General features: G+C 47.8%; 1 protein-coding gene across 3 annotated transcripts; it reads left to right on the top strand.

Annotated features, from left to right (window-relative positions):
* Positions 1–8,622: 8,622 nt before the first annotated feature.
* Slc49a3 (solute carrier family 49 member 3) lies at positions 8,623–16,156 on the top strand. Of its 3 annotated transcripts, none has more exons than XM_052198711.1 (10): positions 8,623–8,849; positions 11,397–11,555; positions 11,779–11,992; positions 12,170–12,246; positions 12,678–12,815; positions 12,901–13,017; positions 13,411–13,563; positions 13,848–14,005; positions 14,289–14,420; positions 15,160–15,258. In XM_052198711.1, exons 1-9 carry the CDS (start codon positions 8,703–8,705, stop codon positions 14,398–14,400), a joined length of 1,275 nt encoding a protein of 424 aa, XP_052054671.1. In that variant the 5' UTR covers positions 8,623–8,702; the 3' UTR covers positions 14,401–14,420; positions 15,160–15,258. The 3 variants fall into 3 exon arrangements, with proteins under 3 accessions (XP_052054671.1, XP_052054670.1, XP_052054672.1); XM_052198710.1 differs by having other exon boundaries at positions 8,626–8,849; positions 14,311–14,420; positions 15,160–16,156; XM_052198712.1 differs by having other exon boundaries at positions 8,765–8,849; positions 11,518–11,555; positions 14,311–14,420; positions 15,160–16,156.
* The last annotated feature ends 3,523 nt before the right edge of the window (positions 16,157–19,679 follow it).

The following is a 19,679-nucleotide window of genomic DNA, read 5'->3' on the forward strand; positions in this document are numbered from 1 at the left end:
AAATCATAAAGTATAAGATAGACATAACACCTAGTTTATCATCCCTGTCAATTAAACAGAACCCTTTTCATCTGTATTATCTTAAAAGACTGTCAGAATTAACACTTAAGAATTAACATTGTAAGGATTGACTCATGTCCTGGCTTTAAATTTTATGTCACCTGAAAATTATTTATTTACATTTATATCAGCTTTCTCAAGATTAAACAGCTTGGGCTGTCTGTGAGACTAACAGTATTCAAACCCATCAGAAATCTAAGAGTGACCAATATTAACTGAAAACATATAGAAAGCTTTACATAGCTTTTAAGACATAAACATCATATACCATGGATTTTTGACGTTTTTGAAAACCAACTATCTATGTAAAATAATGTGACTGTTGTCTATTAAACTATCTTCAGCTATTTCTGATTAAAACCTAGAAAACACCCTAACAATAAACTCAGAGCCTTGTATTTCTATTTAGCCCTAAACTCATAGGCTTAAACATCTTAAATCGGTAATAATAACAAAGAACTGGGTGTGAATCCTGTACTTTCAAATTTTTAGTATTTATACCAATGAAAACCTTGATTTTGTATCAAAATAAAACCTATATCAAATAAGAACTTATGCCTTGAACTTAATAACAATTATAAAAATTTTAGTATCACAAAGACAGATTTTTTTTTTTTTACTTAATATTTTAGAATCTAGTCTTCTGGAGTTCTACCTTATTTTGACCTCTCTCCCAGAGGAACAATATAACCACAAAGTTTAACATCACATCGAACATAACAATTTAAACACGTTAAAATAAAAGAAATAAACCATTTGTACCAATTTAAACCCAAAAATTCTCACACCTGCCACATTGATTGTCTTGTTAAGACTTGTTTTCCTTTGCAGGGGGCATCAGAGCCCAAGTATTTTTTCTCTCCTTTTGTTCTAAGTTTTGTGCTTGAGGCACGCTTGAGTCATGTGACCTGATTTTGGTGCCACAGAGTTGCTTTCCAGTCAAAGTTAAAATAATATCGTCCGTCTAAGTCCAAGAACACAAAACACAATACAAAACAACACCACATAGACAGCCTGACCCTGCCACCATCAGGCCTCTAGATTCAAGAACAGAGAGCAAGGAAAATTACACAATTTGCCCCTAGAGGGGCCCAGTTTCAGACACCAGGCGTCCCTGCACACATAGCAGGGATCAGATAAAACAGATTTCAGCAAAGCATGGCTTCCACCATTACTGACTTGCTGTTTACAGATGGAGGAGAGCCTTATTCAGCTTTCTCCTAGGTTTAAAGCTTCCTCCAGACCCTCACGGTCTCAACTCTAGCAGCTGCCAGTCGAGCCCCGCACCAGTGGAGCCCCACACCAGACAGGCTCTCTGAACCCCAGAAGCTTGCAAGCAAAACCGAAATTTTCAGAAAGGCTTATAGACTCAGACTTTGACACACAGTGAGACAGACAGAAAACAAACCGCGCACCCATCTAGTGGTCAAACTATAGACAGAGACACACAAAACTGACAAGTATTCGCCTCCACTGAGAGGGACAGAGCCAGATCAGAAAACCAGATGGCCAGAAGGGCATATAAGTTCTCCAATTCAGTAGAACTACCGTGTCCTCTCAGAAATTCAGATGGGAATCTTCCAGGGTCTGTGGAGTTCCCCCAAAATACCCGGGAATGTCTCCCCAGGTCGCAGCCTGTGGTACAGAGCACGTCTGCCCACCACAGTCCTCTGGTTCTCACGAACCCGAGAGGACAGCTGTACACCGAAAACGCGCATCTCCTCAGATACAGAAAACAGAGCAGTACAGACATTCAGGATACAGACACCAGCCAGCACACACACATTCCAGAGGGGATCCCTTTTACCTCCAAGTTGGTTCTTGTGTGTGAAGGAAAATCGCACTTCCCGGCCAATGCACCAAAAAATGTAAGACCCCCCCCCCCAAAACCGAGGGTGCCCCAGCACCCCACACCCCGGAAGGCGACACCCAAATCACTCGCGAGAAATGGTCTCGATGCAATAGCATGAGGATTTCTTTATTCCAAAATTCTGGGTTCCACAGCCATACCCCACGCAGGGGTAGAGGACTGAGGACCCCATGCAACTGAAGTCAGGGGTATTTAAAGGGGAAAAAAATCACAAGACAAGGGTTGGAGGCCACAATTCACAAGGCAAGGGGTGGAGGACAAAACATGCATGGAATGGGGAAGTACAGAATGAGGAAGTAAGGAAGGCTAGAGATTATCTGAAGCAAACGTCCTTGGGGCATTGTATAGTTAAACCTTGGAACTAGAACAGGGTGGGCTATCTTTCTCAAGCTGAAAGCATAAAAACAAGTTACTCAGTGCTGGGCTAGTTTAGAGGTCTAAAAACATTGAGTTGGGGAGGGTTTCTCAATATTTGGGGGGTCTTAGTGTAGGAACCAAATAGAGCTCACATAACAGTGATCAGAGATCTCTCTTGAAAAGGAAACAAAAAGGCTCACATTCTAGCAATGGATCCCTTCCATGGCCATAAGGTTGATGTCAGTTAATCAGTTTGAGGTACCTGAGAGCCTAGATCCTGATATGCTGACATGGTCCCTGCTGAGGGTGGGTATCATATGTGGTTTTCAAGCAGGTGAGTCCTGAAGTTTAGTGAGGCACAGGTGAGTCACTGGATAGATACAGGAGGGAGGCATGCTGCTGGAACCAAATAGGTCTGGGAGGCTCTACACAGCTGTATGTGGGTGCAGGACAGCCTGGGTGGAGGAATGTCCCACAGCTCAAGGGTTTGTCTTTCCTCCACCCTTGTTTTTCCAAGATACAGCCAGTCATTACCCAAATATTTGGAATTGACAGATGGAGGCCCTTGCCCTCAACATTCCCAACACTCTCTGGAAAGAGCAGAAGAACACTAAATAACCAGGCAGGGCTCCTGGCTTCATCTCATCTCAGAGAGTATTACTCCTGAAAGTATCCCAGGAAAAATGGGGCCTTGCCTCATGCTCCAACAGCAGCAATTACTTAAATTTTGACAAGACACTATTTGGGGAAGACAAACTGTACTAAGAATGTTGGTTTGAGGTGCTGGAAGTGCTTCAGGAAATATTAAAAAAAAATTAACCAGCACATTCCTGCGCTGTGCCTCTGCCCTGGCAGCCTAGCCGGCCATGCACTAGAGGACAATGGCCGACCTGTTTTTATCTCATGGAGACTCTTTGGCCTGGAGCTCCTGAAACATTTCCACCCAGCTTTGTAAGTTCCCACTGGTGGGTCACTACCAAGCTAATCCCATGCTTCAAATCCCCCACGGCCATTTTTTTGTGGGGTGCACCTCAGACAAACCCATGCTTTGCCGATGCACCTTTTTCTCTTGAACCTGGACTAGCTGCTGAGCGAAAGAAAATACAAAACAAACTTAGTTCAGAGATGACTGTAACTCAATCACTGTGAGCAGCAACGAAAATCCTAATCTTGTAAGATTTATTAAATCTATATCCTCCAGTGGCGAATCCTGATTGATCCGCCACTGAAACCAGGAGACTCTCATAGCTACATCTTGTCCTCACACTATCCACATCCAAAAAGACCTAACTCCTTCTTCCTCTCTTCCTCCATCCAACTCGAAAATCCCGCCTACTCGCCCAATGATTGGCTCCTTTATTCACTAGGGAATTGGTTCACAAGTCATCTGTAGTACAGGACTCACTCCTTTGTCAGCAGCCCCTCCCAGGAGAGCAGAATTAGCATCAAAATACAAACAGCACCAGGCCCATCCACAACAGGAAGAAAACTGAATTTGGCTTCAAATGGAGGGAAAGATTCTGTACATAGATTTCACCAGGACTAGGAGTTGAATGATAAGCCCCTGAAGATCACTACCAAGAAGAAGCCAGTGAGAGACACCCCACCCCCAACTCAATGTTTTTAGACCTCTAAACAACTAGCCCAGCACAGAGTAACTTGTTTTTCTGCTTTCAGAGACCATTTCTCGCGAGTGAGTTGGGTGTTGCCTCCTGAGGCGTGGGGCGCTGGGGCACCCTCGGTGTTTGGGGGTCTTACACCAGGCTTCCTTTTGTGATTGCCAAGGGCATCTCCCACATGTAGTTCTCTCTAAGATGTGAGGATGGTAACTAGTTGAGATTTAAGCAAAATGGTTACATCGAATAGGAAAGTATAAAAAGTCATCATTTGCAAACAAATACAGGGTCTATGTCACAGGGTCTTACAATTAAATTCGCTGTGTTGAAATAATTGTAGATTACACACACACACACACACACAGGGTGGGGCAGGGGGAGCACCTTTCTCTTGTTTCCTAAGGGTGGTAGCTCATAGGACACAAGGGTTGAACATCACAGCCTTGGTAGGCCTGGTGACCCACTCATCTCCCTAAGCCTCTCTGGCTCTGTTCCTGCTCTTTTACAGGTTTCTGAACTTAGCTTTACATACTTAATCCTACGTGTTCACATGTGTATCCACCTTCATGGCCACATGAAAGATATCATCAACATAACAAAGCCCCTACTTGTTACACCTTCACAATCCACCCTCTTCCACCCTACCCAGTCTCTGGGCCACTACTAATCTGTTTTCCAGTTCTAAACTGCTGTCTTCAAAAAAAAAAAATAAAAGAGGTTATAAAAATATTGCCTTGTTCTGTTTTTGGTTGCTGTGATGAAATGCTTGAGTCTGGGTGCCCTTACAAGAAAAGAGCTTTTGTTTGGTAGATGATGCTGGAGGTTCTGTAAGACCCCAAAAACTGAGGGTGATCCAGCACCCCACACCCTGGAAGGCGACACCCAAATCACTCTCGAGAAACGGTCTCAATGCAATAGCATGAGGATTTCTTTATTCCAGAATTCTGGGTTCCATAGCCATGCACCACACAGGGTCCGAGGACTATGGACCCCGAGTGCCGAATTGTGACAGCTTTTATAAGTTTATGACAGAGCCCGCGAATCACAAACCAATCATTTCTTAGCATGGAGAGCCCACGAAATGGGAGCCAATTGATTTGTACCACTCCATAGTTTTTAGGCCAATCAGTTTAAATTATCGGAGCCTGTGCTCAGTGGACCAATTAGTTTCCTATAATGTCTACAGCTGTGTGAACTCCTGCTTAGGGGTAAAGGCGTAAGTTTACAGAAGATAAGCTTAGCCCATTTCCAGTTACCCTATGGGGCCAGGATCACCTATTCAAGGCCTTTCTGCTAGATCTAAACAAAGGGCGGGCTCTGGAATGTGACCTTTTACCTAGTTTCTAACAAAGCGAGATAACATTTTAAACTACTGATTTCTTGGGGTCATTAGAGTTAGGCTATATTATTTTCTATCCTTTCAGTTCTAGTGTTTGGCACAGCCACCATCTCAACGCTGGTGAGTACCTATTGGTGAATTCAATAATGAAGGGAGCATTGCTAGAGGGAGTGATCACACTGGCAGACAGGAAGCCAGAGTGAGTGGATGGGCTAAGATGGTCCTCTCTTCCCTTCCCTAACCTTTTTTTTTCCAGTGTCGGATGGTGACCTCAGGACCCTGCCTGTTCTAAACAAACATCCCACCACTGAGCTAAGTCCCTAGCACCCAAGCTTCTCTTTTTAAATAATAATTCTTGAGAACCAACTAAGGGGTCTCATGAGAATCGGAGAACTATGTGTCTTCCAAAAGCAGCAGCTCATATGATCTGAAGATTCCCACAAGGCTGCACCTTTTAAAGTCTCTCCCATCTCAACATCACCACTTTGAGGGCAAAGCTTCTAGCACACTAACACTGGGGAAACACACCCAGATCATAGAAAACTGTTACAAATGGAAGCACACAGCATATAACCCATAGGCATGGTTTTTATCCCCTCACTCTGCCTATGCAGGTTGCTGTGTTAACTCTTTGTTCTTGAGTAACACTGTGGTGCCTACACTGCCGTTTGCTTGACTGTTCACTGATAGGAGGACATCTGGGTACCTGGCTGTTTACACTGGTTTTTGATGATCACAAATAAAGCTGCTGCGGGTTTTTACGTCTCGTGGATAAAGACTCGTGACTGCAAAGGCGGAGTTACATGATAGCTACATTCTTAGTTTTACAAGAAACTGCCAACTTGTTTTCTATAGCCTTGACAGCATTTAGAATTGCCAGTATTTTTATCTAACACTCTAAAAAGAAACATGGTATTTGCTCATTGTGGTTTTTTTGTTTGTTTGTTTTGGTTGTTTGTTTGTTTTGTTTTGTTTTGGAGACAGGGTAAGCCTGTGTAGACTAGGCTGACCTCAAACTCAAATTCACTTACCTCTGAGTGTTGAGATTAAAAGTGTGCTCCAACACCATCCAGAGTTCATCGTGGTTTTAATTCAAATTTTTCTGGTGGCTAATAAAGTTGGTCATTAAGCCTTATTTGCCACCTGTTTTCTCTCTCTCTCTCTCTCTCTCTCTCTCTCTCTCTCTCTCTCTCTCTTCAGTCTTTTGCTCATATTCTTAATTGGATTTGAAAAAAACCATCTAGTCTTTTGTTAGATAAGTGGTTTGCAAATATTTTCTTGCAATCTGTGTGTATAAAAACCTGTTGATAGAAGTCCCATTAACCCTATAAGCCAATTCAGAGAAAACTAACATTAGCTAACAGGCTGAGTCTTTCAGTATGTAAAAAAAGGTATACTTGTCCATTTCTCTAGGTTTTTTGTTGGTTTCTTTCATAAGAATTGTACAGTTTTTAGCATATAAGTGCCATACCTGTTTATAGCTAAGTAGTTTATATATTTTGTTTGCTTGCTTATTTGTTTGTTTTTGTTTTTCAAGACAGGGTTTCTTTGGGTAACCCTGGCTGTCCTGGGACTCATGCTGTAGCCTGGACTGGCCTCAAACTCACAGAGATCTACCTGTTTCTGCCTCCCAAGTGCTGGGATTAAAGGCGTGAGTCACCACATCTGGGCTGCTGAGTATTATTTTTGACCATACTTAGATCATGACTGTATTTTTTTATTTTTTTTATATTTTATTTTATTTTATTTTATTTTATTTTTTCGAGACAGGGTTTGTCTGTATAGCCCTGGCTGTCCTGGGACTCACTCTGTAGACCAGTCTGGCCTCGAACTCAGAAATCCACCTGCCTCTGCCTCCCAGAGTGCTGGGATTACAGGCGTGCGCCACTACTGCCCGGCCATGACTGTATTATTTTTCATTTTGATTTCCACATCTTCCACATTGGTAGAGTGTTTAGGAAGGCAACTATTGATTGTGTACTGATCTTTCACTTGCTAACTTTGTTGAACTCACCTATGGAGCACGAGCACCCTAAGAGAGAGTGTGGAGGCTATTCAAAAGATTTAGAAATGTTGCAATACAGGAGGCAACTGTGGTGATGGCCCTATTCGGTGACAGGCTTGGATACTACCTAAACCAGAAGCTGGTGACAGGCAGGTCTCCCACCTAAAGCTAGGGCCCTGAACACTGAAGCCTGAACTGTCCTCTCAGTCTCTCGGGTAGAATGTCAGGATATCAAAGTTCCCAGCCCAAGGCAGCGCCAGGCCATAGGAAAGGGCATAGGGGGTAAGATCTTCAGAGTGAGCGTGAACTATGGCCCGAGGATAAGGAGGGGTTAGACAGATATGAAAGGAAAGGGCATCAAAGAGGGCAAGGACCACAGGCCCTATCATGGGTCTCGGAGGTGGACTGACCCTTTCAGGGCACCACCAAGCTTTGCTCATTTTTTCCTTCCTGGGCAGGACTTCAGCTACAAATGGGGGAATCTATCTGACCCGCACACAGTCCCACTAAGAACACACCAAAGGCGGAACCACACAATAAGCTTGTTCAGACCCATATGGTTGACAGGTGGTGCCATCCAATATTGAAGATAAACAGCAGAAATACTGGAAAGTAGAGGCCAGCCGAGGCTACACCAGTGAGACTCCTGCTCAAAACTCAAATCCCCAAGTCCAAGAAATGAACAAAAAGGAATAGTAATCCTCAGGGCAAGACCACCGGGATGTGTTTGAAGGAGAAAAAGCCTCCTCACGGAGATAAAGCCACCTCCTGCCCCTGCTTGGCCAGTCCCCGATTCCTCCACAGAACAGCCTGCTCTCTGCCCCACCAGCTCTTCACTTAGTCACACTAGTCTGAATTGGGCTTTTGGTACACTGGCCTTCTCTTGAACCAGTCAGGCCAAACACAGTGGCAAGTGTCAGATGATTCTTGCCAACTGCTTTAGACAGCCTTAAGTGGCACTGGAAGCTGCCTACTCTGAAAGCTGTCTACATGGAGGGCAGGGATAGCGTGCCGAGGCTCAGCCTTTCCTCGCCCTGCACCCGCCTCTTTCTCCTCTAGGAGGAGTCTAGTGACAGGCCTGGATTGGAGGCTTTTGGAACTGTTCCGGGTCTCCTCCAGATTGGCCTCAGGCCGTTTCTTAGGACTTCAAGAATTTGGAGGACCTTTAAGGAAAGGCAGACTTTGCTTAAGTAGAGACCCATTTTCCCGCACCTACCACCGCGAATGTGTTCCTACTACAGGGCACACACACTTGTATCCAAGTTACCTCTTAAAAGGCATTTTCGCCCTCCGGTTTCCACCCTGGCCGGTAATCCAAGCTTCTTTTACCAAACTTGTCCTTTGGGGCGGAGACTAACCAGACCATTCCGCCCCGCCCTGCTCCAGGCACAGCCTTCCCACAGCCGCAGCTTGTTGATTGCTGTGTGTGCGAGTGGGCGGCCTTCAGACACTGGGATGGCAGGGACTATGGATAGGTTGGAAGCCTGCAACAGCCCGGAAACGTCTGGGACCGCCAGAGACGCGTTGCCTGGTCCCCGAGTATATGCGCGTCGCTGGGTCTTTCTGCTGGTGGTCAGCCTCCTGAGCTGCTCCAACGCGATGGTACAAGGGTGCTGGGGCGGGTGGGGCAGGGTCTTTCCAGCAGCCCCAGCGCCAGATTAGTTTTCGTTCTGTTACGGAAAACCGACCTTTCTTCAAGCTCAAGAAGGTGTAGAAGAAGGGGCAAATGCCTGTCCTGCCTGGAATGGATCAGCCAGGGAAACAGTGTCTTAGGCTCAGGGTCTCAGCCCTGCAACAAGTTCCTTTCTCATATGGTCTCTAGCCCCCAAATGTTGATGTCAGGGGCCCTCCGTCCTTCCCTCCTCATCCCATCAGGCGCAGGTGGACTGCAAGTGGCCCTCCCGAGTTTGAGTGGAGAGAGAGCACGGAGCTACTACCATCTGCCGCTCAGAAACAGCTAGCTGTTCAACCCTGCACTTTTCTGGTTCTGGATCTCCCTAGTACCTGTGAAGGAACTTTGGGTCACATGTGGCCACTCAGCTGGATAGCATTTGGGCCATACAGCTATGAATTGTAACAAATATAGCTGAGACTGTGTCAAGCATGTGGGACCATGAGGCCCACTGGTTACAATGGAGACCCAGCCAGGATGGTGACAATATCTGGGGTCCATATAGTCACCATCTGATCTGGTTTGGTCAGTTGCCAGCTGGAATTCCATGTGAACCAGCTCAGCAGTAGGTTGATTCTCATGGCCTTTTCTTTTTTTCCCCTGCTGTGCTGGTTGAGAAGAAACAGCTTTGAGTAAAGGCGTGAATACAAGTCATGAGCCTGGAGTATTCTAACTGTGGCAATATCAGAAACTTCTCTCCTGGCAGCAGCTACCTTTGCTGAGACTTGTTGCTGTGGGCTGGCTTTCAGGTCCCCTTTCTAACATTGGAAAACATCACTGGTTTGGGGTGATGTCTGAGGACACATGTAGAAATCCACTTGAGTTTTACCTTTTGTAGATAAGGCAAGTTTCTGGGATGCTTGGATGATGTACTGCTGGCCTTACGGAGATGGATACTATGGTCCCATTGTGATCAGCGGACTTCATTTTTAATCATGCTTCCTGGAGTCCCTGATCATTTGTCTGTAGCTAGCGACTGAGTGTTCAGGATTCTGAGAGAGCAACCTGAGGGGGCAGGCACAACAGAGCTTACATGAGACCAAGAGATGGTCCAGTGTTTTGGATGAGAAGGAGATCAGGGGCTGAGTCAGGGTGAGACTGAGAACTGGTTGAAGGTAGTCTCATTCTTATTCTTGTACAATTAAATGGATGGAATTTTTCTTCTCCACCCATCTCTTGTCTTACACATGCTAGAGATCTCTGTGCCCGCTTTAATGTGGGGCTACAGCTCTGGAAGGAGCAAGGACAACCCTGTGAGGATTGTGAGATGGGCTCTGTTTTCCTCGTTCAACACATGTTTTGTAACATGTCTGCTCTATAAAGCCAGGCAAGGGGCAGCTAGGCCTGTATCAGCTGCTCTCTAAGCCTGGGAGATCTGTTCCCTGTGTTGTCCTGAGAAAAAAGGAAGGAAATGCGGCTGTTGCACAACCTTTGTGTTTCCTGAGGCTTTGTGGTGGGGAAGCCTGGGACTCTGTTCAGCTCCAGGGGGTGTGACCCTCTGTCATGCTCTGTAGGGACTTTGATTTGGGGCACACGCTTGTCTTGACAGGTCTAAGCTTGATGACTCCACCCAGCTTCCTGTACTTCTTCCAGAAAAAACTTCCTCCACTCTGCACTCTTCTGCTTGCTGGGTGTCACAGTCCCTATATTTTGCAATGCCTATGATGGGAGAGTATGTGCAGAGAGAGATGCCATTGATTCAATCCCATCTCTGAAGATGTCCTGGGCTCTGAACTCTTCTGTCCTTGGCTTGATTTGCCCCCTCCTTGGTCCTCGTGTATGTCCTGAGCCCTAAAGGCTTCAATATCCATCTAGATGCCTGGCATGGAGTCGCCATCACACACCAGATCTCGTCGTCTCCCCAAAATGTGTTCCTTATCCATCTTGTCTCAGCACATTTCTCAACCATGAAATTTGGAACCATGGCTACCATCTGCTCTGATTCCCATTTCTTCCTCTCTTACCCTGTGTGCTCCAGTACTGTATCCTTAAGTGTGATGACTTACTCAGTGTCCACGACGTCCCACCCACTCTGTCTCGTTACTCAGCCAACTCCCAACTGCTCACTCTTCTCTTTCTGTCACCTTTAACACAGTGCCTCCCAGGCAGTGGACACTAACCCTATTGATTGACTTCAGCTTCCTCAGAGAATCAAGTCAACCCTAATTAGATTCATGGCTCTGCAGTCCCTGGACAGGGTTTTGGCCTCTGTACCTGCCTCCAGGCTGGTTCATGGTCCACCAGGCTGGTTAGTCCATGCCTGTCTGCTTTCCTGGTTTGTAACAGGGTAAATGTTGTTCTCTAGCAGGGTGACCCGGAATTTCTTTCAGGCTGTGTCCTTATAACCTTAACAGGCACACCCATACATCTCTGCTCCTATCCTGAGCTAGCCAAATGGGGATTATATAGGCTTCAGCCAGAGCAGAGTTGGCTAGGTGATGTCTGTGGCCTACAGGTGACTTGTGTGTATTCCATAGCTTTGGCTCAGCTTTGCACCTGTAGCAGACACCATAGCACAGCACTTCTTCCTGTCCATGGATCAGGTCAACTGGCTGTCACTAATATACCTTGTGTTATCCATTCCATTTGGCATGGCAGCCATCTGGGTTCTGGACTCTGTTGGCCTCCGTGGAGCGGTAAGTCGGACTTCATTCGATTCCTGTGTGGGGTGTGTGGGCTGGGGACCCTTTGACTCTGAATGCAAAACCCTGATCCCTTCAGATTGGACTCCACCATCCCCACCTGTTAGGCTCCCCAGCGAAGCAGCTTGGGGGAGCAGGTAGACATTGGGGTATCCCTGGAGATGTGGATGTTGAGACTCTAGGCTAGCATATAGTCTCTGACTGTCCATTTCTGCAGACTATCCTGGGTGCATGGTTGAATTTTTCTGGAAGTTTGCTACGTGCTGTGCCATGCTTGGCTGCCAGGATCCCCAATCCCTTTGCCTTCTTCATGAGTGGTCAGAGCCTCTGTGCCCTGGCCCAGACCCTGGTCATCTCTTCTCCAGCCAAGCTGGCTGCCTTGTGGTTTCCAGAGCACCAGCGAGCTACAGCTAACATGATCGGCACCATGTGTGAGTCCAGGGATGGGACCTCTGCAACCTGGGCTCAGCTCATAGGCCCTGCTGGATGTCTGTAATTTGCTCCCCAGCTTGGGCCAAGGCCAAGGTGCTTGAGCCAGGAAGGATTCACCTCAAGGACTGGGGTGAGCCTTGTCATAACTGATCTGATACAACTGTTTTTCTATCCAGCAAATCCTCTGGGCCTCCTTATAGCAAATGTGCTTTCTCCTGCCCTAGTTAAGACAGCAGAAGACATCCCTATGATGGTGAGGGTCTCATGATTATCTTGCATGTGACATGTATTCTGTGTGAGCTTGAGCATATATACATACACTTGTGTCCACATACATAAGGTTGTTGTACCTGTGTGTGGTATATACTCACATTTGTTGGTATGACATACCTGGGTGTGTTAGCATCATCTCCTTATGTGGAGATAAGTTTGGAGCCTTGGGAAGTTGGGCTGGTGTCATGATGGAGGGACTCATCCTTGAGTGGTGTTCTGAAAGCTAGGCTCTACATGAAGCTGTGAAGAGCAGCTGGGGGTGGAGTGATACAGCCCCACAAAGGGCTTAGGTTTGCTGACTTACTTGCGTATAAAGGCAGGAGGTGGCTAGTAAGGTGGGCAAAGCAGACCAAGACACATGGGGGCACATCTCAGCGTAACTTCTTTGTAACACTCAGAACTTCTCCCCAGCTTGGCATCTACATTGTTCCTGCTGCCCTTGCCTGTCTGTTGGCCACTGTCTGCCTCTGGGAGAGTGTGCCTCCTACCCCACCATCCACAGGGGCTGCCAACTCTACTTCAGAGAGTTTCCTCCATGGGCTCAAACTGGTGGGTCATGTGGATAATGGGGGCAGGGAAGCTGTGGTCAGAAGCCTGCTAGAGCTTCTGAGTTAAGGGCTGTTTCCCCCTCTAGCTCATACAGAATAAGGCCTATGTTATCCTGGCCATATGCTTCGGTGGTGGCATTGGTGTCTTCTCTAGCTTCTCAGCCCTCCTGGAACAGATCCTTTGTGCCAATGGCTACTCTAATGTAAGTAGTAGCCCTGCCTAAAGAGTGGACTCTGCCTCTACCAGGGTTACCTGTTGTTTCTGAACACTCAGTGTTCATCCCCCCAAAAGAGATTAGATCAGTATCCTCACATGGGAGTGGCCGTCGTGGCTGCGTATATATCCCTGGGTCAGGACCTCTGGTGGGTGTAGACCTTTCATGGGCTACAAGCATGAACTCAGGTTCTGTGTTGTCTGTGGTGATACTCTTTCCCTTTAGTGGTGTGGACAATGCAGAAAATCCATCTTAGCAGGCAGCTTGACAGGGTTGTCTAGCTTGGTCCTTTGGAACTGCCCTGGTAATGATCTATGCCCGAAGGAGCTCTGGAGGCTCCCTGCCTACTGATGGCTCTCTGCTTTCCCTTCACACTTCCAGGAGTTCTCCGGCCTCTGTGGGGCTCTCTTTATCGTGTTTGGAATTTTGGGGGCACTGCTCCTAGGCCTGTATGTGGATCAGACCAGGCACTTCACTGAAGCCACCAAGATAGGCCTCTGTCTGACTTCCCTGACCTTTGTGGCCTTTGCTCTGGTGAGACTATTACCTACCCAGAGACTACCTACCCAGGATGGAGGGATATTATGGCGGGCAGGAGGATAGGGGGCAGCAGGCACGGTGGCCGCTTGCCAAGAGCAAGTGATTCAGTGTCAAACCTGTTCACTGCCTAAGGGTATCCCTGGGTAGAACTGGCTTCACTGCCCCGCATCCACGTCACCCAGTCCAGGAGCTTATGGGTGGGGGTAGGAGTGGGGTGGGGGTAGCATGTCTCACTGCCATCCCTGTTCCATTCTTCTCTACTGCTTTGCTGGTACCAGGTATCCCAGCTGCAGGGACAGACCTTTGCACTGGCTGCCATCTGCTCCCTCCTTGGGCTCTTTGGCTTCTCAGTGGCACCCGTGGTCATGGAACTGGCAGTTGAATGTTCATTTCCTGTGGGTGAGGGCGCCTCTGCTGGCTTGATCTTTGTCCTGGGGTGAGTATCCTTTCACATTAACCCCCTCTCTAAGGCATGGACTCCATCCCTTACCATGCTTGGGCCACATGTCCCAGGCTCCTGGTCCATGAAGCTAGGAACCTGCTTTCTCTGGCCAGGGATAAGCATGTACTTGCTGTATGCAAGTCTGGGCCAGCTACAAGGCAGATGTGGGTGGATAGGGACTGCCCCAGGAGTAATAGGTATTGTAGTGGTTGGCACAGTTGTTGTTCCCTGCCCACAATGGCACTAAATGTGGTGGACAGAGAGTTGTTCTATCCAGGTTGAGGGGCCTGTGTCTCCAGGCAGGTCGAAGGTGTGCTCATCATGCTGCTGTTGACGGCGCTGACTGTGCGGCGAACAGGTCCATCCTTTTCTACCTGCCAGCAGGGTGAGGACCCTCTGGACTGGACAGGTGAGTGTCTGTGCCTAGGCTTTGGCCCTAGAGAGCTAAGACAAGACCAGGAAGATAAAGTTATTAGGAGGCATGGCTCAGTTGAGGATCTTAATCCCCCAGGGCAGCTCCAGTTGGTGTAAGTGTGAAATAGTGTGGTCAGATGCCTGGGCTCTGCTTGTGTAGCCCAAAGACTCTGACACAAATCCCGCATCATGTGAGGTGTTTAAAAATCCAGGAAAATAGACTAAGATCTTAGACAGAAAGAGGTAGAGATCTTGGAGAGAAAAGGAGACAAGGACAGAAATAGAAATACAGAGAAATACAAAAATGTACATAGAAATACACAGACAGAGACAGGGAGATAGGGATAAAGAGAGTCTACCTGGACAAACAGCAGTGGAGGGTGGATTAGAGATAGACAGGGATAGAGACAGAGATACAAAGAAACAGGAAGATTGAGAGAGTGACCAGTGGGCAGGCAGGCAGACAGACAGACAGAAGCAGGAGATGTGGAGACAGTGAGCAGAGCAGTAGTGGTACACCAATGTCCCATAACCCATGATGCCTTGCTGTTGGAGCCTGGGTCTGGGAACACTCTGAGAACTGTTAAGGGTTCAGACCAGTACTGTTTCCAACTGTCTCTGTGGTCACCATCACTGGGGTCAGCTGGCCAGGTCTACCAAGGCTTCCTATGGTGGGAACGGGGAGCTCTGGCTGCCTGGACAGTTGAGGGACAGTCATGTGCTTGTGTCCCTAGTGTCCATGCTGCTGTTGGCTGGCCTGTGTACTCTTTTCACCTGTGTCTTGGTGATCTTCTTCAACACCCCATATCGGCGCCTCGAGGCTGAGTCTGAAGGATCCTCTTCACCCAGGATGTGTGCCAGGGATCCAAGGAATATAAGCCCCACCCAAGTGCCACCACTTGAGACTCCTGGCTTGACACCTCCAGATGGGGCCTTGGAGGAAGCTCCTGGCCCTGCTTCTCTCTCCAAAGGACATTCAGAATGGGCAGAGACTATGACCAGAGACATCTAGTAAAGCATAGGCTTGCTAGGGTCTCTTTGATTGTGCCAGCCGTGCTAAAGGCTTTGACAGGGACACAAAGTCCTTAGCAGACCCAGGGTAAGACAGGATGGCCTTTTGGTCCTCAGGAAGATGATGACTGAATTGGAAATAACTGGTATTGCATGAATACTGGTCAGTTAGGGTGGACCATGGGCAAGCCATATGTGTGGCTACTGCAAGGGGGCTTGTGCAGGGTCAGAGGGAGTGAGGTAGGGGCTCCTGGCATAGGACTGGGAGAGTTCCAAAGGCTATGGCATGATCAGTCTGAGGTAGAGAGGTGTAGGAAGAACTTCTCTCCACTGTATGACCAGGTACTGAACCTGATTCTAAAATAGCACATAGGGCGGTGAGCTGGTCTGAGTAGAGAAGGGAACATATTCCCTTCAATGAACACTCACAGGAAATTTTGTGTCCAACTTCTTTGGACTAGCTGCAGGTTGCAGCCTGAATGGCGGAGCATCTGATTCTTCCTCCTCTGCATGGGTAAGCATATAGCTCAGCACCTTTGTAATCCAGGTTGCCAGCCACATGATAAAGGCAAACTCCAGCATCTGATTCTCCTGAGAGTGAGCCCAATATAGGTTGGGTATCAAGGGGAACTCATGTTGATGGTGGTGGTAGGAGGAGGAGAGACAAGGTTCCTGGGCTCCAGCAGCCCAGACACAGTAAAGCACAGGCTCTGAACTTTATTCAGTGGATTCATGAGTCTTCTTTGACCTGTTCAGGGGTATAGAGGGCCTGAGGGCCAAGGGCCAGGCAAGGGGAGGCACTGGGGATGTGTGCAATGTAAGGTCAGAGGAGAGATTGGAGGAAGTGGGGCAGAGAGGAGTGGGGGAAGGGAAGGTAAAAGGGAGGGGGTAGAGGGAAGAAGCGGGTGGGATACTGGAAATAATGTGGTGGCAGGGGTGGTGGTAGTGGTAAATAGGTGGTATAGACATGCTAGAAACCTAGACCTTATTCCTTCCTCATAGTCTTCTGCCTCTATTATCAAGCTAGCCAACAGAACGGTGGTGATTTATCCTTTGGAGGAATGTTGCCTCTAGCTGCCCTCTGATATGCTTGGGCCTTTAGAATGTATGTCCTGCCCACCTGCCACCAAAGCCCAGGTGCCTAATGGTTCCTGGAGCCCGTCATGACTCACAGCAGATACCTGATGGGGTAAGAGGCAAACGCCTGGGATACCAGAATGTTCCTTTTCCCTAGTGCTGTGTGTAAGTAATCCATCTATGAAGGGGGTTTAAAACAGCAATAGAAGGATAGACCATGGCACCCTGGGTAATAAAGGTCCAATTGGCAGGAAAGGCCTTCCCCTTAGTTATTCCAAATGACTCTGCTCTCAGGGTCTTAGGGTGGCTATTTAATGCCCTGGAGTCAGAGCTCGGGAAGGGCTGGTGAGGTGGGCTTGGGGCCCAGGCACTGTGTCTCTTCTCACGCAGGTGTTCCGCAGACTCCAAACCAGCACTCACTATTCCATTGCTGTTAAGGTTGAACATCTTGAAGACATTTAGGTTTCTGTAGTTGTGCCTACAGCCTCTACAAAGAGGCTTTTAGAGTTCTATCTTGTTCTGGAGAATCAAGTGCTTAGTCTTGCTGTACCATCTGGGGAGTCTTTCCTGTTGCAGGATCTAAAGAACCCCTGTTGCTCGCTCTAAGAGGAAACCTTAGATTCTCGGATACCCATGGGTAGCCTTGACTTCCATTTGGAGGCCAGGTCTTTGAGAGTGATAGAGGCTACATATAGCTATATCGATGGGAGATGTGTTGGGACTCATAAGGCTTAAGAATTACTGAGAGAGGTGTCTCAAAAGATGGCCCCTAGGACAGCTCAGACATCTAGCAGAGACTTTGAACAATGACAGGCTGAGGGCTACCATCCTAGGAGACTTGACAACTGCAGAGTGAGACTAGGTATCCTGGAAATGACATAGATACTCCTTCCCTTAGCCAAGGCACCAGGAGACTTTGCTCTGCTGAGGGTACTGCATTTCCAAGGCCTTGTGCCACATTAATGGCCACAGGCTCTGGAGGGGCTGAGCTATCCTAGGCACCTATACAAAATATCTAGAAGCTTATTTTTTTAATATCTGGAATTTTAAGTACTAGAAACTAAACACTGGCAGGTAGCTGTGTCCCAGGGCAGAGCTCAAGGTTCATCCCTCCAAACATGCTCAGGAACATGGTGAGGACTGACCTTGATGTCCTTGATGTTAGTTTTGCCTGTAGCAAGCACAGGCAGGGGTAGGGTGTTCAGTGGGCCCATGTTGTCATTCCCAGCTCTCTCTGTCCTTGACACTAAAGTGACTGTACAGAACAGCCTATATCTACCATTCCCAGGGTGACTCCAGAACAGTGCTGAGCACTTGTAGACAAAGGAGAGGCATAAGATGGAGCCCCTGCCCCAAGTGTGGGGAATGTAGGCTGCGCTTGTTCAAATCTAAGGACATCACCTGCTGTGGAAGGGAGGAGAAATTTGAGAACTGTTTTTTGTTCTTAAATATAGAGAAGGTAAGCACTAGGGAATCACTATCCCAGATAAAAAAGTAACTGTCTTTCCCAGCTTCTAAGGTAGGCCCAAACGTCCCTGACCCTTCCCACTACCACCTCAGGAGTGTCTCATGGTAGGCAACTTTGAGAGAGAAGACTCTGGCTTGAAGAGGGTGGGAGAAGAGCTGGCATCTGTTTCTGAGATGATGAGTCAGCCTACCCATACACACCCTCTTCTAAACCCACAAGGTGAGTATAGGGTAGGATGGAGGTGTTGGGGAGGGGAACAGGGCTGGCTGTGTCATACACCGGGTTGCCTCCCTAGTCCCTGCCTCAAACCCATCCCAAAATTTTCTAACCATCCTGGATACCGTCTGCCAGCTCTAATCAAACCAGGACCTTGAATAGCTACCCTAAGACCATGAGAGGAAAGTCCTTTGGAATAGCTAAGGGAAAGCTAAACAAACCCAGAACTGGCCATAACACCTCCTAAATAAGAGGATGTACCTGCATTTAGGGGCAATGCCTTTGCTCTACCTGAGGAAGAAATCACAGCTACTTAGGGAAGTGATAAAGTGTCCTACAGGTTCTCTTTGTCAATGAAACTGTATCTGTCCTTATCCATGAGTGTGAAGAGCTGAGGGTCAATGCCAGACTTATTGCACTGCTGGTGGCCTAGCTCTGCCACAGCTCCTACCCTTACCCCTGGCACCTGCTATGACAAGTACCAGCTGTGTGAGGGGTTCCTAGGAAGCAAAGGCAAACTCAACTCCTAGAACTTCCGGATCTGGGTCTGCTCAGAATTAGAGAAGACATTGGAGAGTGCTCTCTGGATATGTAGTGCTGTTCTCCATTGGTCTTCCTGCTGTCTTGAGAGACAGGAGTGCTTTGAGAAATTGGGGGAACACTCAGAGACACCCCATGTTTTGGGAGACTTCACTCACAGGATGAGGGAACTGTAGTGCTGGAGGGTCAAAGCAGTCCACTATGTCCAATCCTAGAGGGCTTCAGGGTAAATGAACCCCAAGAATGAGCTCATTTCTGGCATCCAGTTTTCTGAAGGTCCAGGCCCTCCCTCATTTTTCCTAGTTTGTCACCATGGCAGCTGCAGGGCATGTGGCTCTACACCCACAACCATTCTTTTTTGTTTGTTTTTTTGGTTTTTTTGGAAACAGGGTTTGTCTGTATAGCTCTGGTCATCCTGGAACTCACTCTGTAGACCAGGCTGCCACAACCATTCTTTATGTTCACATGAGCAAACACAAAAACAGCCTTGTGTAAGTATATGCATACACACATTGGATGCCCCTGCCCAGCACCTCCCGTATTACCTGCCCACCATGCCTGAGTCTTGCCTGTCTAGGATCCAGTTCCTGCCTGTCTTAAGATGGTGCCTGGTCCTGTAAGACAGCCAGACTTTGGTTGCCCCTCCCCACAAGCACAGGCTGAGGACTGCCACCCCAGAGGACTGGACAACTGCAGAGTGAGCCCAGGTAGCCCAGTGGTAACTCAGATAACCCTTCTCTCAGCCCGGGCACCAGGAGGTTTTACTCTGCCAAGGATGCTACATCTCTAGGGCATGTGTCCCATTACTGGCCAAGGCTGAGCATCTCATTCATCCTAGGCAACTGGGCTCTGCTAGGGCGGCAGAAACTGGAGGTGCTAAGGAGACAGTGCTATCTTTTCAAAACCAGAAGATGAATGGCCGTGGCCCAAGAATGTATGTTT

Source organism: Apodemus sylvaticus, chromosome 11, assembly GCF_947179515.1.
Source record: "Apodemus sylvaticus chromosome 11, mApoSyl1.1, whole genome shotgun sequence".
Taxonomy (NCBI): domain Eukaryota; kingdom Metazoa; phylum Chordata; class Mammalia; order Rodentia; family Muridae; genus Apodemus; species Apodemus sylvaticus.